The sequence below is a fragment of the Sander lucioperca genome, chromosome 13, assembly GCF_008315115.2.
Source record: "Sander lucioperca isolate FBNREF2018 chromosome 13, SLUC_FBN_1.2, whole genome shotgun sequence".
NCBI lineage: Eukaryota > Metazoa > Chordata > Actinopteri > Perciformes > Percidae > Sander > Sander lucioperca.
Genome location: NC_050185.1, coordinates 33,368,107 through 33,385,579, shown reverse-complemented (window position 1 = coordinate 33,385,579; position 17,473 = coordinate 33,368,107). Strand labels below are relative to the sequence as shown.

General features: G+C 38.9%; 1 protein-coding gene across 2 annotated transcripts in view; it reads left to right on the top strand.

Annotated features, from left to right (window-relative positions):
* The window catches only part of gtf2ird1 (GTF2I repeat domain containing 1), a 43,537-nt gene extending 30,713 nt beyond the window's left edge, over window positions 1-12,824 (top strand). The window contains exons 15-27 of one of the 2 annotated variants that reach the window (XM_031307954.2): window positions 3,534-3,587; window positions 4,197-4,277; window positions 5,006-5,189; window positions 5,406-5,467; window positions 6,810-6,881; window positions 7,095-7,362; window positions 8,540-8,568; window positions 8,691-8,738; window positions 8,844-8,921; window positions 9,643-9,835; window positions 10,257-10,294; window positions 10,384-10,490; window positions 11,786-12,824. In XM_031307954.2, the coding sequence (XP_031163814.1) occupies window positions 3,534-3,587; window positions 4,197-4,277; window positions 5,006-5,189; window positions 5,406-5,467; window positions 6,810-6,881; window positions 7,095-7,362; window positions 8,540-8,568; window positions 8,691-8,738; window positions 8,844-8,921; window positions 9,643-9,835; window positions 10,257-10,294; window positions 10,384-10,490; window positions 11,786-11,854 (1,283 nt within the window). In that variant the 3' untranslated portion in view covers window positions 11,855-12,824. Of the gene's footprint in view, window positions 1-3,533; window positions 3,588-4,196; window positions 4,278-5,005; window positions 5,190-5,405; window positions 5,468-6,809; window positions 6,882-7,094; window positions 7,363-8,539; window positions 8,569-8,690; window positions 8,739-8,843; window positions 8,922-9,642; window positions 9,836-10,256; window positions 10,295-10,380; window positions 10,491-11,785 lie in introns of both variants that reach the window. The other variant, XM_036009008.1, reaches the window with a different exon arrangement.
* Window positions 12,825-17,473: the final 4,649 nt, after the last annotated feature.

The window sequence follows — 17,473 nt, the reverse complement described above, 5'->3', positions numbered from 1 at the left end:
CTTCGCTATCTCTACTGGTATCTAGCCAAGCAGATACTTTTGGTTTTATTTGTCTTAAGTTTTGAGATACAGCGTCTGTCACTGAGATTACTGTCAATGCTGTAAACACCACAACCACAATTCTATTCAACTTCATTATATTGGGGTGGCTGCAGAAATCTTTGCTCTGATTTTGGTGAACTGCCCCTTTAAGGTGTACTGTGCAAACCATGCATTCAATAATGATGAAAGGATGGCAGCGTAAAAGTCATTGGGTTGTTGGGATATGTGTATAAAACCCCTAATTAGAAAATGAGTTCAGCACAAAAATCCCTGCACTATCACTGCAAATGTAAATGTCAAACATGACTTTGATCTGTTTTTTTTTTATAAACCTAAATTAACATATAAATGAGGCAGTTCGATTGTAGTGCTATAACAATGCTACAGAGAATGAAGAGTCCACTCAATGTGATCTTGAGCCTTAGGCACTCAATGCTTTCAGGAGGCGTTTTGTTTTATTTTGTTGATTTGATTGTGCTTTGTTTAAGTTTTCTTTTCTTTCACAAATGACCACTAAAGGAGAGAAAACAAAGGTAAGTGCAGCAAATGTCACATTTAGAATGATTTGCTGGTACAATGCGCCTTTTATTTAAGTATTCATTTGTTGCTGTTTTGCATCATGTAGTCAAGTAAAATAGATAGGGATTTTGCCTAGATCTGCATACAGTACTAGAGGTTTCACACAGAAGAACTCCTTCCGTCATGCTTCTGCAGTGTTGGTCACTGTGGACTGACCAACTATCTAAAGCCCCTTTTCCACCGCAGGAACTTTACCCCAGGAATTTACATGCAAGCTTTTGAGGAACTCATTGCGTTTTGACCACAGGGACCAGTTCAGTTCCAGGGACATTTTCCAGGGACATTTTACACCCCAAAACGTACCTGCTCGGGGAGGTATTACTTTCTTACCCCATTTACACGTACATGGTTATTTTGAAAAACTGAGACATTTCCCTGAGTTTGTGCCCTTCGTTTACACGCAAACGGAGAATTCGTCTCTGAAAACAATTCTTTCTAAAAACTCCGGCCAGAGTGGAGATTTTGAAAAACTTGCACGTTTGCGTGTAAACTGAGACAAATGGAGGTTTAGGCAGCCGAGGAAGTGAGGAAGAGAAGAGAGAGGAAGTGATTCGTTGCTGTTGTTGCTATTTTCGGGATTCTGATTGGCTAACGTGGGATTGAGCTTCTCGTTACACTGCCACAATGCAAGTGCAACAATAAACCATTTAAATAACATACATATATAGCATTACTAATAATTGGGTAAACATGAATTGTCATTTCATATTTTGTTAACAGTAAAATAACTATTAACTGTTTACCATTTATTAGTGATGGTCATTATAAAGTGTTACCATGGATTCTTGTAAGTCAGGGGATCCTTACTCTCTTTCTTTTTTTTTGCTTCTTCCATAATTTAGCACCAAAGTGATGCCACAAAATAAAAACTCATACGTATATTTTTGTTTAGGAACATACCTGAGAACACGGTACAGACTGGAATAAAATAATATATATCAGAATTACCTATAAGGAGGTCTCTTGAGCAAAAGTGGTGCATAGTGGTGAAACTTAACAATCATTCGCACAATATTCAGCTCTTAGCCTGTTGTTTGACATCTGTGGGATGTTTATGTTGTTGAAGGTTTTTGGCAAACGAGCCATACCTCCATCAGTTGTCATCAGGGCCTGTGGTGATTCTGTTGAGGTTACATCATCATTCCAGGTCTAGATACACCTGTCAAATAACAATGGTCATGTGTCACAAATAGTGTGTGTGCCCTGGGATGTAAATGTCAAAGACATGTACAAAGTAGGTGAAAATCTTTCATTTTAATGCAGTCCAGTGATAGCACTCTGCAATATAAATTACATTTGTCAACTTTATAATGTTCAATTAATTGCATTGTAATAACACTCAAACTGATGCAATGCAACTGTATAGCACTTTTGCATTGTGCAAACTCTTCAGAATTGTATTAATGGCTTATTTTGTGAGTTTTAATTACAGTTTGTTTGGAATTAATAATTTAAACAACTTTGTAAAACAATTATTCAATATGATCATGATGAATCCTACTAAAAGATGTCCAATAATATTGAACTATTGAAGCTGTATATTGGGTTACACTTTACTTGAAGGTATCTACATAAGAGTGACATGACACTGTCATGAACGTGTCATAAACATTATAAACAAGTCATAAACGTTTATGGCATAACGCTTCTTTTAGTAAGTGTCATTCGGTTTTTGTCATGACAAGTTATGGTTAGGGTTAGAGTTCATGTGTGTCACGTGTGTCATGACAGTGTCATGAACACATGACACTGTCATGTCACTCTTATGTAGATACCTTCAAGTAAAGTGTTACCGTATAGTGTAACTTGCTTCTGTTATTTTGTCCATCTCCAGTATATACAAATAGACATAAGCTTTTAATAGACAGTTTTCACAAATGTAATAATTAAGCCGCCTACACATGATCCGCAGTAAAACCGCTCTGCTCTGGCCGTTCCATTGTTTTCCTATGGGGCACAACTAGGTGCAGCGCTGCCCCTGGCGTCGTGCACTGCTTGGAATCGCAGCCGAGCGCTGTGCTTAAAGTTTACATTATTTCAACTTTGAAACCTATTCCAGAACATATACCTGCGCTGGGCTTCGCCTCTCTGCTCTGTGCCCTACCTCGCAGTTTTGCCACGGATCATGTGTAGGCGGCTTTACTGCAGAAAATGCTTGGGAATGCTTTAGTCAAAGTCAGTCCCTCCAGAAAAACGCGATTATGCGATCGCATAATTCAATGCATAATCAGCCAAAGTCCGCTTATTTATGCGGGGGCCGCATTTTTTCAAATACGCCGCACTTTCGCCGCATAAATTGTCGATTTCCGCGCAAAATATGCGGGGCTTGCATGATTTCATAGTCCCCGCATTTTCGTTGCAAAAAAGTCATATATCTTAGCAGAAAGTTAAAAAATATTGCGTTTACTTCACACAAGAGCAGCCATTTTCCCCTGTTGCCATGGGAACGTTATGAAGTGACGTAATTACGCGACGTGAACATCATCGAAAAGCTGTAAACCCTGTGATGAAGCCATGATGAAACCGCAGTTTTTGCAAGTTCCCGCAATTTCATCGCATCAAATTGCATAAATATCCCGCATATTCCATCGCATTTTTTAAGAAAACGTGCCGCATAATCAAGGATTTTTGCCCGCAACAATCACAAAAAAACTCTCATTTTTATGGAAGGACTGCAAAGTATGACCAAACCCCACTTACCACACTGTTAATTCACACTGACTCTTGTGCAGTAAAGTCAATGAAAATGTTTCTTTTTCTTGAGCTCAGTTAACAGTGAACCATTAAGATATTAAAACCTTTAGTTTTGTCTTTTACCTTTTTTACCTGGATAATACATCACATATTTGAGTTCTTCTTTCTTGAAAGAAGCTGTATGTTTGCCCTCCTCATGTTTTTCTTTCATCTTGCAGCTGAGGCTGTGTCACCCAGCGCGGCCTCCCAGAGCATCAGAAGATCCTCTGAAGGTACTCACTTATTCAGTATTCAGTTTTGCTGAATCCAGTGCACCGTGTGCAAAATATTATCTTGTTGGAGAGGCAGACTGGAATTAAATAAAAACAGCTACAGACCTTTGACCCAGAAAGGCCCCTACACAACCCCCCTACAGATACTCCAAAGATAGCCCTAACTAACTAAACGATATGAATGCTATTTTCAGAATTTTTAAAATCTTTTTTTTTTCTTTTTTTTTCTACAATCTTGCTTGGACTGCGATTTTGAACTTGTATTTATGCCAAAACTGATATTATATGCATTTACTTCAGGTGCAGCACAGTTAATTTGTGGCTTTTAGTCACATTCACCTCAAAACATATTTTGTTTTTTAGCCCCATTGTGCACCTTTACCATTCTTCTTTCCAAAATCCATTTGTTATGGTCTCCGGTGATTAATACACCACACAGTCAGTTTTTAATTACCAGGTCAGTGTAGGGCAGGTGGAATTTATCAAAATAAAGTTGTCAAGGGGAGAAGTAGTAATGTTCATAGGTGGCACTAACTGAGCTGCCCTCATGTAATAATTCTCTTTTAATGCTGTTGGTGTAAATGTTTTTCATATTTTTGACTCATTTAGCAGGGAGTTTGGTGGAGGACATTGGTGAAATGATTCTTCAGCTTCGGAGACAAGTGGAGAGCCTTTTCGACATTAAGTACGGTAAGCTACATGTAGCGGCGGAACTTAACCCTCATTCATACAAGGGTAGGAAGTTATGTCAGGCCATTTCATTTTGCAGTAAGGCTTTAATCTCCTCCTTCATGTACACACCCTTTACCAGTGTACAGCAAGTGAAAAGTCAAGCTTTTATAGTCTATTCAAATATTAATATTGTAACATTTTAGTTTTTTAAATTATTTAACACATCAGAATCTGTCTGTTAAGTGTGGGGCAAATAGAGGGGATGAAAAAGATGAATTGCAATTTCATGTCAGAGGAGTTTAAGCAAAGGGGTACCAACCGAGCATTGGTATTATGGAGCAGTTTGTACTGTTTATGTTACTGTATGTAGGAAACAGTTGATCAGCAATATCATACTACTGTAACTGTGAGCAGTGGAGCCTCAAAACTATGTGACAGCTGGGTGCCTGGGTAGCTCACCTGGTAGAGCGGGCGCCCATATATAGAGGTTTACTCCTCGACGCAGCGGCCGCGGGTTCGACTCCGACCTGTGGCCCTTTGCTGCATGTCATTCTCCCCTCTCTCTCCCCTTTCAAGTCTAAGCTGTCCTATACAAATAAAGGCCTAAAATGCCGAAAAAATAATCTAAAAAAAAACAACAAAAAAAAAACTATGTGACAGCCAAATAGCTAAAAATAATTAGCTTGTTAAGACAGTATTTGTGTAGCAAACTAGCAACCACTGAGCTTTTATCTCCTCGTCCTCAGCTGATGCTCTGGGCCTGCCTGAACCAGCCAAGGTGCCCTACTCCAAGTTCCAGATGTACCCGGACGATCTGTACGTCACTGGGATGCCAGAGGGAATCTCACTCCGAAGACCCAACTGTTTCGGAGCGGTCAAACTGCGCAAGATCTTAGCTGCTAGCAGTCAGATTCAGTTTGTCATCAAAAGGTGAGAGCAAGCACAGTAATGTACATGTGAAGTGTTGTAGTATACTGTATATCACTTCAGGTGCAAATGACATCCTTTATTAACACTAATTTATCATTATCCACTACCTTCATATTAACCGTTAAACAAGGTTTTAGACAAGGAATTGACTATTTCATTTAGGGATTCGCTCGCTACTTTGTAACTATTGTACATAATCTTTTTGTTTGTCTCCAGGCCAGAGCTGTTAACTGAGCAAGTAAAACAAGAGATGCCTCCCATGCCCATCTGTGATTCAGGTATGTCAGCCTTATACTTGTGTTATGTTTGGCTTGTATAAATTATGTATTTAAAGGTGCTCTAAGCGATGTTACGATGTGACGTCACTTCTTGTTGACGTTCAAAGTATTGTCAAACAAAACGGAGACTAGCTTGCCCCTCCCTCCTCCTCTCCCTTCCGCGCACTAACCCCCCAACCCCCACCCCCAAATCCTTCTTGTCGGTTATTGGCTGGAACACTGTTTGTTATGTTTGGTAGTGCAGGTTGGCCAGTTTGTTTTTGTTGCCGTTTGTGGAGCCTGGGCTGTCTACAGAGACCGCGTTTTTTTACAGTGTGTTCAGGGGACAGGCAGCTAGCGGATAGTGAGGAGATGTTTGCTGTATGTGACAAAAAATGTTGTAGCCTAAAAAACGCGTGACATCGCTTAGAGCACCTTTAAATGTAAATAACTGAAAAATAATCATCATGTTCTTTTTTGCCCATTTTCGGCAAGGTAGAAAGGCTTTGTAAAGTTGTTTTGTTTAAATTCAGGCCGAGATACACTCAGGTTTTGTTCAGAGGATAGTGCAATACCACAACAACAAATCCAGGAAGCCATGTTATTCCCTCACCCTGTGCAATAATGACAAGTTAACCTTAAAGCCCTGTGAAAAAATAAAGCCACTTTGTGCATGGTCCTGCATATTTCATATGTAGTTATTTATTTATGTTTATTATATTGTCTTCATTCGTCATTTAGATCATGCACATATTTGCAGTAGCAGCCACACTGAAGTGTTTTTTTCTGCATGCAAGATGGCACAGTGCTTGCAGTTGCTTGCTCTTTTTGAGGTTTTTTTTGGAGAGGTCAAAAAGCTGTGCATTGATCGCCCTTTACAGTATCCCTGAGTCTTCTTAATCCGTAACATTTACCCCTTCTGCACACAAGCAAAGTCATTTTTTCATTTTTCTACTCTACATGCAGTATACATTTTAAAAAGATGTTGCCATTCCACATATTGTAATATTGAAAGCGCTGAAGATAAAGTAGTATCTTAGCAGACAGCAGGAAGGCTGTATGCAGAATATTCTACCATCTGGAAAGCTCATAATGCACATTTAAGATGCTATTTGCTCTGTCCTCTGCATGCTTGAAATTATGAGGTTAAATCCAGTTCATGCGCTGTTTTTAAAACAGCTCTTCTAAGGGGAAAAAAAGAAAGTTGTTGCAAGGATTTCCTGCAGCTATCTCTACCTTTTTATTTGTGACAAAGCTCAGCTTCTGGAACAAGGAACAGCTCTTAACGTTTGTTGTTTTCAGTAAATCTCAAGAGGCGACAAAAACAAAAGTTTAACCTTTTAAATGTTTGTTTTTTCCAAAGAGCTGGACGCCAAGGATGCAACACCAGTAACAGAGGACACTGCAGCTATATCTAAGAGACCTGGATTCTCAGGTACGTTCGGGTTCACCTTCAGTCACTGCTTTGAAGCTTAGATTTGATGCTGTATATTAATTAAACATTGGCCGTTGGGTTTTGATGTTTATGATCCCCCCCTTATTCAACAGTGTGAAAAGATTGAAAAACTACAGCAGACCCTAAAGAAATTCAGCTTGTTGGAATGGAAATTTTAATAGAGTACATTTCAAAAGTGCCTTCTGTCTCCAGAGTGCCTGGAGTCTAAACTGTCCAGGATCGACCTGGCCAACACGCTGCGAGAGCAGGTCCAAGATCTGTTCAACAGGAAGTATGGGGAGGCATTGGGCATCAAGTACCCCGTCCAAGTGCCTTACAAGAGGATCAAGAACAACCCGGACTCGGTCATCATCGAGGGCCTCCCCCCCGGCATCCCCTTCAGGAAGCCCTGCACCTTCGGCTCCCAAAACCTGGAGAGGATCCTGGCGGTCGCTGACAAAATCAGTTTTACCATCACCAGGTGGGAATCCGCTCATCACTTAAACACCAGTTACTCATGTTCTGTCTCTCCCAGTAAACCTGTGTTTAATTGGTCCAAATCACACCCCTCGGCTGTGATATTGTGGCCTGTCATGCTAATACTATTGCTTGATGAACACATAATTAAATTACATATTACACAGTCTTCTTTGTTAGTTACAAAAGGCTTTTGATACTGTTCAACACACCTTTCATGAGTTGAAATTGATTTTGAATCCTGACAAAGCAAAACTCATGATGCTTACAAACTCAAAGAAAAAGCCTCAGAACCTTTCATCTATTATTACGTTTCAGGGCATTGTGATTGAGTCTGTATCTTCATATAAATACCTGAAAAGGGCTTTTAGGGACTCTTAAAGTAATTTCTAAAATAGATTGAATGAGTTGGAGGCTGTAGATGCTTTGACTGAGCCATTTGCCCCTATGTGATGTAGGATATGAGGACCTGTGTCTTATTTTTGGTATACTCATGCTGCGATCTAAAATGTTATTGCCTATAACTGTTATACTGTTATGCTCATAAGTTTATGAACCCATGCTAAAGTTGACTAAAAAGATGAATTAAAAAAAAAACATCTTTTGGAAATTGATCTTAATGCCTTAATTAAGAAAATGAGGAAAATTCCAACCTTTAAGGACACCAATTTTTTTTGCGAATGAATAATGTATCATAAATAAATACATGTTCTTCCTTAAAATACAGGGGGCATAAGTAAGTACACCCCTATGTTAAATTCTCATAGAGGCAGGCAGATTTTTATTTTTAAAGGCCAGTTATTTCATGGATCCAGGATACTATGCATCCTGATAAAGTTCCCTTGGCCTTTGGAATTAAAATAGCCCCACATCATCACATACCCTTCACCATACCTAGAGATTGGCATGGGGTACTTTCCATAAAATCATCTCTCAATGCAAATCAAACCAGCTATTAGGCTAACTGAAATAAAACCATGCCAATCTCTAGGTATGGTGAAGGGTATGTGATGATGTGGGGCTATTGGTTAAATACAATACATTTTAAAATTGAAATCAAATAAATACTACTACTCCAGGAGAGCCTTCAAGTTTAAATTATAACAAAACATTTGAAAACATCTGTTCAACCTTTAACATGACTCCAGGATGACCTGCTCATATCACTTTGTTCTTCGCAGACCTTTTCAAGGACTCATTCCTAAACCCGGTAAGAACAGAATTTGGTTTTTACCACATACAGTCTGATCAAATAACCATAATGTAGCACAGAAAATGAATATGAATGTCATGTGACATTTGTAATAAAATTGAATTCACCATTTTTATCAGCACCTCGACGCGTCACTTTACTAAAGAAGGCCTACGCCTCAATAAGTGGTGAGTACATTTTTTTTTTTTATAGCAGACACTTTCCTGTTGCTGCTTCTTCAGGAACTTTATTTTAAAAAGTTGTCAGTAACTTAAATTCTCTTCACCTGACAGATGATGACGATATTAACCGCATGGGGGAGAAAGTAGTCCTTCGAGAGCAAGTCAAGGAACTGTTTAACAAAAAATACGGTAACTAGACTTCTTGTGTGACATATCAACTTGTGTGACATTTGAGCAGCTTCCATTACGTTTTTAAAGACCAGGAACAGGTGGCCCAATATATGGGCGGTCAGTGAGTATTATGAATTCAAATATATTTGAATTGTATAAAAAAAAATATATATATATATATTTTTGTAATGTGTAGTTACATAGATATTTTAAACGAACCTACGTGTTTTTGTGAAGGAATATTTGGGCGTCAATTTTGACAGCCCTACCTGATGTGTGTGAGTGTCGCTGTATGTTTGCACTCGAGTAGTAGTGTCATTGTCCTTCTGTACTCATTTACATGTGATTAATAGCTACTGTTAGCTTCCCTGAGTCACTTAAATGAACAATGATTTGCTCCAGACTAAATATGTGAGCAGTATCACATTATAAAAAAGTCAAAAAAGGCCTGGTATCAGAACCAAAATGCACATTGTTTTTGCAGCTGCACAGATTGTCATTAGAATAATTAACTTTACATAAAATCACCTCATTATTTTTCCTCAGGCTGTTCTCTTGCCCACAGTAATAAGTAAAAGTAAAAAGGAACATGTATATTTCATATTTATTTTTTAGTAGAACTGTCAGGAAAAACTGCCACCTTTTTGTCCTTGTGTTAGCAACTCTTTGCAGGTGATCAAAAAGCTTAATTTCTGTCTCGCTGCGTGTTTTTGATCATATGGACGTGTTGTGTGTTCAGGTGAGGCTCTGGGCTTAGACCGCTCCGTCGTGGTCCCGTACAAGCTAATCCGTGGCAGTCCAGAGTCTGTCGAAGTTAGTGGCCTTCCAGACGACATCCCCTTCCGAAACCCCAACACCTACGACATTGTGTGCCTGGAGAAAATCCTTCAAGCCACAGATAGAATAACATTCAACATCAAGAGCCAGCTACAGTGAGTGTTGAGACACCTGAATATTCAGCAGCCTCTTCGCTGTCACCACGTTGTATATTTCAGTGGGAATTTAGGGGTTTTGCTTCTTGGTAGTTAAGCTTATTATGGTTTATTCATGCTTTGGATTTAAATCCAGCCTCTGCGATGTCAAAGAATAAATCTTCCGCAGCAGCAAATGTAAATAATAATATGAAATAGTGAACAATATGTTGACGTTGAAGCAGTTAAGCTATGATGAAATAATGGAGGCAAAGACCTATATCATGCACACTTAGGTATGAAATGAGTGCAGTCTGAACAGCAGTCTTATGCAAATTACCCTATTGTTTTTATATTGTAAAAAAAAAAAAATTGTCAAAAAAATTGTTATTTTGATTTTTGCTCCATCATGAAATTGCCTGGCTTTTTCTCTCTCACACAGACCTTTTGCAGAAATTTGTAGCCAAGCTTGTAACACAGGTAGGTGTTTAAGTTCCTTGTGTTACTAAGTAAGTAGAGCTCTGTGCTTAAAAGCCACATGGAAGTAAAAACCATTGTGTCTCCAGTAGGGACAGACGCCTCCACCAATCGACGAAAGCGCAAGAGAGTCCAGGAGAGCAACCGAGTGCCTGCCTCCTCCGACATGGGCATATCAACCAATCAGATTCCAGTGATGGTAAGTTTGAAAAACAGGAGGGCATCTGTTACTTACCAAGAGAAACGAGAAACTAATGATTGATATAACATGATGATTGATAGGTGCTTTATATGGTAAATCTATTCTGCTGGTATCCTGCCAAATTTGACCTGTTGGCTTAAAACATAGCATGCAGTGTTTAGGCGAACAATCCTGACATGGTCTTGTTTGTTTAAGGATAAGTCTGGTGATATTCTATATTTGTATTATTGTCACCATAACAATTAATTGATCCTACTAACAAGGATTGCCATTGTGTTTAAAGGAGACCTAATATATAGCATTTTCAGGTTCATATTTGTATTTTGTGTTTCTAATAGAACATGTTTACATGCTTTAATGTTCAAAAAACACTTTATTTTTCTCATACCGCCCATGGCTGCTGCACCTGTATTCACCCTCTGTATGAGATGCTCTGTTGGAGCGCCTGTCTCTTTAAGCTCCCCTCCCGGAAAAGCCCAGTCTGCTCTGATTGGTCAACGTTTCCACATCTCCGAGTCTCCGCATCTGTGCCTCCGCTGTTGCAGTCAACAGTGTACAGTGTAACGGAGTATATAGCAGGACTTTGTACCGTGAAAAATCACAAATAAAGGCTTCTAAACCAAATACAACACAACCAGACGTGTTTTAGTAGTAATGTGACCCGAAATTGGGGTGAAATTAACAACATTGGCAGCCAAGATTACAGGTTTCGCTGACTGAGCATGTAGCTACATGTGAGAGTGTAAACACTGCAGTAACGTTAGCCTTAATAAAAATTTAAAAACGCTGCAGTAGCGGTAGCCTGCCTGGAGCAGATGACCAATCCGCCGGCTCGGTGTGATGTGACCGTTAGGTCCCCTTTAAGACGTGTACCTTCAGTAGGAACCAATGGGCATGAGGCTACAGACAGGGTAGGGAAGTCAGACAGTGTTACGAGACGGACTAACACATTGTTGGTTTTGGTCTGTTCGGGGCATTTGTTGACAAAAAGAAAACGATATAATAACTCCAGGCTTATCCTTTAACAGTAGACTGATGCTTTCCTCAAAATGTGGAATAAAATCCTGCTTGAAACTGTTATTTAATTTCACTTCTTAGTGCCAAATCTCTGTATCAACACATGACTGTGTTGAACTGTAACTACTGAAACCGCATATTAAAACTGTGTTTTGTGGCAAGGTGAACAACCTCTTTGTACTCATGAAAGCATTTTCTACACCATTACGACTGACTTTCCTCTATCATTGTGTGTGTGTGTGTGTGTGTGTGTGTGTGTGCCTGCCTGCCTGCAGCAGTGGCCCATGTACATGGTGGACTACAGCGGAGTGAATGTGCAGGTTCCCGGGAAAGTCAATTACTGAAGGACAAACCTGGACTGCAGCAAAGGGATAAAAGCAGGAGTGTGTCAAAATGATATTCATGACTCTTCCACATGCGACACTAACACTTTGTCAGAGTGCTCAGACTAAACAATCTCTCCAGACTGAATATAGAGAGTTGAAGGTTTGACTTTGTGAATGGCGTCCTGAGTGTTGAGGAACAACAGAATGTATGTGCATCAAAATGTTGCAGGGCAAAAGCTTGGCTTGTTTTCTGTCTCCCGCCTCCACACAGTGGCGGCAGTCAGTTTTTGTTTTCCTTCTAAAGCTGATCATAAAGTATCACCATCAAGTAATATTGTTTTTTTTTTTTTTACATAGCTAAAGACATTATGAAAGTCATATTTGCCCTTGCATTTACAAAGTGTCCATCCACTGAGTCATGTTGTATCCAGCATTTGGTTGCAAAAAAATGTCTTTGATAACGATCTGGTTCCATAATATTCAGATATTTGTACTTTTTATTTATTATATTTATTGAAATATAACATTATGTGCAGGGATGTAAAATACATTATTCTGTTATACAGTTTCTTGAGGAACTATCACAATAATACAGATGCTACTAGTAACTACAGGTAACCGCTGAAATCAAGTTAAACAGCAGCAATGAAGTGTCTTAATTGGGTGTCGTGGCAACCACAAGCCATCAGAAATTAAAGGAGATAAAATGGACTTAAAGTTTGCCCGATAGGTAGAACCTCTGCTCGCACAGCGGCAGGAAGCAGCCTACCTGCAGTAAATACAAGACCTTCAGTACAAAGCCTTTTTATGTTTGCACCACATTAACAATATGTAAAATATCTCATTTAAAGTCAGCTTGAATGTATCATGTAAAGGAAAGAATGGTATGTTATTCTGCGATGACCGTCTCTGGACTAACGATATTTAATATGCTGTACCTTAACGCCAATTAGGCCTTTGAAATAAAATGTGTTGCCTTGCACTTTCATTTTGTTGTTTATTTTTGATGTGCAGTACTGTACTTTCTGATCTACAGAAGGCCATCTTTACCTCCAAGTGTTTTGTTCGTTAATATCAGTTGTTTTTTTTGTGGGTTTTTGGAAAATATGAAGAATAAGCTCTGTAACAAAGACAAAGGTAATATTACTGTCTGATCAGTCACACTGAAAGGTGTATGTATATATTTACTGAACTAATTAATGCTGGGCAAATTATTATTCTTTACTTTTAAAAGGTTGTCACATTTCCTTCAGATCACCTTTTTAGTGAAGAAATTGCTAATAGACCTTTTTCACAGCAGACATGTTGACATGTCATAGTAGGAAAAGCACAGGTGTATTGACAACCATTAATGATGGCTACATTCCACTTAGGAGAGGCCCTGGTATTGTGCATGCTGACTCACTGAAATAGCTTACTGGGACACTTGATGGAATTGAGCCATCATTAAGGTTATCAATTTCAGCTGTGCTTTTCCTACTATGACAAGTCAAAATGTCTGCTGTGAAAAAGGTCCATTGTGTGCTCTGTTGAGGTATTTTTGATGACACTCATGTCAAAGGTCCATCATTTCCCAATAATTTCCAAGGACGTTTTCTGGAAATATGTTATAAATATTGTTATAGGCTACATATTATAATTACGTCATTGTGGGGAAAAGGTTACCATTATTGTACCTCGGCACTGTTGAAAAGAAGAAGAAGGTTGCAGCTACCTTAATTAATCACTGATTTAATGCACCACCTGGCCAGCAGCTAAGTGACCCTAATCAAACAGGTGCATGCTTGGTGTGGCTAACATGCTAAATGCTAAAATGCTCACGGGATTAGCTCCTCCAGCGGTGACTTCTACCTTTACTCAGGAACTGTTACCTTCAGGGAGGTGTGTGAGGACTTTCTGCTGTTTGCGACCGTTAATCTCTGTAACAACTGTGACTGCAGAGTCTCATTTAGCTCAGAAGTGTATGAAAACTTTGAGGGGCGCAGCGACAGAGAGGTTGAGGTTGAGTGGAGCGGTTATATGATGCACGGGAAAATAAAGTAGCAGTTGAACCTTTTGAAGTAGTAAAAAAAAAAAAAATAAGATTTGGAGGACTTTGCGGTGCACAAGACTCACACAGGTAAGTACAACAACAAACTATTTAGTGGATGTTTGTTCACAACAGGTTGTGCTAAAACTCCATCTTTTTTTTTTTTTTTTGCACACGTTACAGCCGCTGTGGAGTTTGTTCATACATGTTTGTGTTGTCTGCTTTGGTAATGTTTTATTCTGCTGTTGATTAAGAACGGTCGGTTATTTCATTTGTGTAATATAAATGTTTGTTGCACCCGTGTAATGTTAGTTATTTATTAATTTTTGTTTAATTGTCTCAATTTCTGCCTAATTCCAATGAGAACGGCTGTTGAATAATTGATAATCAGTTTTATGCACTGGCTGCTTAGTGTCATCTATATATATATATATATATATATATATATATATAGATATAGATATATATATATATATATATATATATATATATATATATATATAGATATAGATATATATAGATATATATATATAGATAGAGAGAGAGAGAGAGAGAGAGAGAGAGAGAGAGAGAGAGAGAGAGAGAGAGAATAAATGTACCGTTGGTTTGTACTGAGGGCTCTGTGGTGTGATGCGTACTATTAATACATTAACATGTTAATGCACTTTTATTACTTTATCACTTTTGTAGCCTAAATGTTTTTCACTTTAATAGGTCTATACCTTCATTCTATTTTGTTTTGTTTGCACCCTTTCCCACTTTATATTGCAACTGCTACAACAATGTAGAGTACATTTTAACTGACCTACTTTTTACTTTTATCTGACATTTTTAAAGCAGGCTAATTTTACTGTTAAAGCTATTGTGCATAGTTTCTATCGCTCCCATAAGGAATTCTAAGTAATGACAACAACACTGTCGGCGCGTCCACATGATACAAGCCTTACGTGATCGCGCATGCGCCCCCACCCCTCCTCCACGCAGTTGCTAGTAGCCAAGGAGGACACGGAGGATTAAAAAAAAAACCAAGATGGACTCTTCAGAAGAGGTCATTATCTTCACTCGAGTTTCTACATGGGAAAGTCACAGACACCACAATCTTCTGAACATAACCATACTGAGAAATACAGAGAGAGAGTTGTGTGTAGCTGATAGTCTCAAAGCCATTTTACAGTCACCGTATCCGAGCTTGCGCGTGCCAATGTGACGTCAAAATGACGTAGAGCTCACTGGCGCGCCAGGATTTTCAGTGTGCGTCCAGCGGAAACAGGAAGCCTGAACGAGCTCCAGGGTAACCAGATGCCAGGACTCTCAGAGTGACTTCAAGTCTCTCTTGTAAACTTACTGGGTTAAGAGGAGTTCTTTTATGGTGAATGAAAGGCTTGATCCGACCAAGTAGGTCATCGAATCAAATCAAAGCATTGACGTCAATGCTGCTGCCAGTTCTGCCGTTGTTTACCTTTTTTCTTCTTCTTCTAGTCCGTAGAAATAGCAAAGTCGGTAGCCTTTCCTCATTAGCGGCACCTCTGTTCAGGAGAAGACTAACTAGTGTCGCGCTCCCATGACGTCACACTGGCGCTCGACAGCTCGGCTGCAGACGTTTTTAATTAGCTTTGTAGCAACTCATGAACTTGAATGTAATGGATGTTCATTAATATCAAAAAGTTACACACTAAAGCTTTAACTTGAGTAAAAAGTTAATTTTAAACTTTTATTTAAACTTTGTTTCACACACTGGGGAAATGCTACACCGTAGTGCTATCATGAACAGGGATATTTTTGTAACGCAAAACCACACCACAAAATATTGCAAAGAGTTTTAGTGTGAAATGCTTCTTGGCCGTGAAAGTAACGTTACTAACTGTAACTTGAGCTTAACATTTTAATGTTCGCAGAAGAGCGTGGTGCTCTGCTGGTCACATAACTTTTGCATCTGGCATCAGCATTTAGCAATATAATCAACCTGTTGACAGTTGTGGATGGTTTGCTTATAATATATAAATAGGAACTCAGTGTTTTCTTCAAATGGCTTCTTTAGTCATGAATAGTTATAATATACATTGTGTTATACAAGCATTGTAAATGTATTAGTTATATGTATACAAATACAATACAGCTCAGATCATACTGTATGCTTACTGGTGACTGGAGCAGTTTGCAAATGCCACAAATGCATACATATACACTTCATTTAAAAACAATGCTCTACCTTTTCAATTTAACTTTTCTATTTTTGAGATATTAAACTTTGTCAACTTTTTTGGGGTTCAGTGCAGGTCTGCAGGTAATACAAACATGACTTCTAGGCAATCTGATATGCACTGAGGCGCTAGCTTTCAGCTAAAGCAAGTCCACTCAAATGTATCCTAATACAGTGCCTCGTTTTATTTACTGCACATTTTCTCAGAGGATTTTCTGAAACGTGTGTTTGTCTTAACATTCAATTTATCTTTCTCTGGAGGTCAGGACACAATTACTGTAGGTACCTCTCAACAAGATTAATATAAATCTATAATGCCACAGGCCTACTTAGAGCCATTAGCTCTGATGATCACTCTGAATGGGCATACAGCAGCCAAGTAATGAGGCCATTTAAAAGGACCAGCACCGTGGGGTTTTAACACTACAATGTTCCCCTCCGTATTCAAGGATCATAAGCCCCACATGAGGAATGAATTCACACATTTTTCATGATCTAGATCAAAACATCACTGCAGCATTGTTGGAAGTAGATTGTCAACTGTAGGCCTTTTTCTTCATAAAGAAAACTTAAATGTAAATAAAAAATTAACTATAAAAAAAACTGCATCCCTCAGACAAAACTCAAGTCAGAGGCCAAATCAGGATACATTTTGACTTTTCTTTATTGCAGACTTGTTTTTGTTTTCTTCTCAGTTTTGCTTGTATACATGTCAAGAGTCAGTCCAGCAACTGTACTGAGGTACTGTGAGCAGAACAATGCATGTGAATACAGAAGGTGAGTTTGCAGCCGGCGGGAACATAACGTGCTCGCCGCGGCTTCGTGTGTCTTGTTTAATCAAGACGAGTTCGATGACCTTGATTGTCACACCGTAAAATGTCCTTAACCAGAGCATTTTCTATCTCCGCGTTCCTTCCCATCTGTTCAGACAAAAGGATTGAGGTCGTCGAGCTATATACGATGCAACCTTGTCCCTTTACACAAACTGTTACAGACTACGTGACAAAACAATCCCAGCAGAAGGCCCCGTGGGCGCATTTCCTGCAAATTCAAAACATGAAAAATCACTGAGTGCATTAGACATCTGCTTATCAAATTAGGGTTAGGGAGTAAAATATAACAGATGGTCAAATCAGGCGTAGTGTAAAATGTAGGGCTGTACCGAATATTGTTTTTTTCTTTTTTTTTTTTTTCTTTACAAACATTCAAAGCTTCGATTGAGGTTTTCGTTGTCTTCGTTGTCTGTCGTCATATTTTGAGGTCATCACCCTAAAAAAAAATCTTAATCATTAATGTAGCCAGCAGGCCAATCCAATAAGAGCATAAAATAATAATGAAATGATAAATGCGCCCTAAAGGCTGTTTTATGCTTCTGCGTCGAATTGGCGGCATACCCCCGCAGACCCCT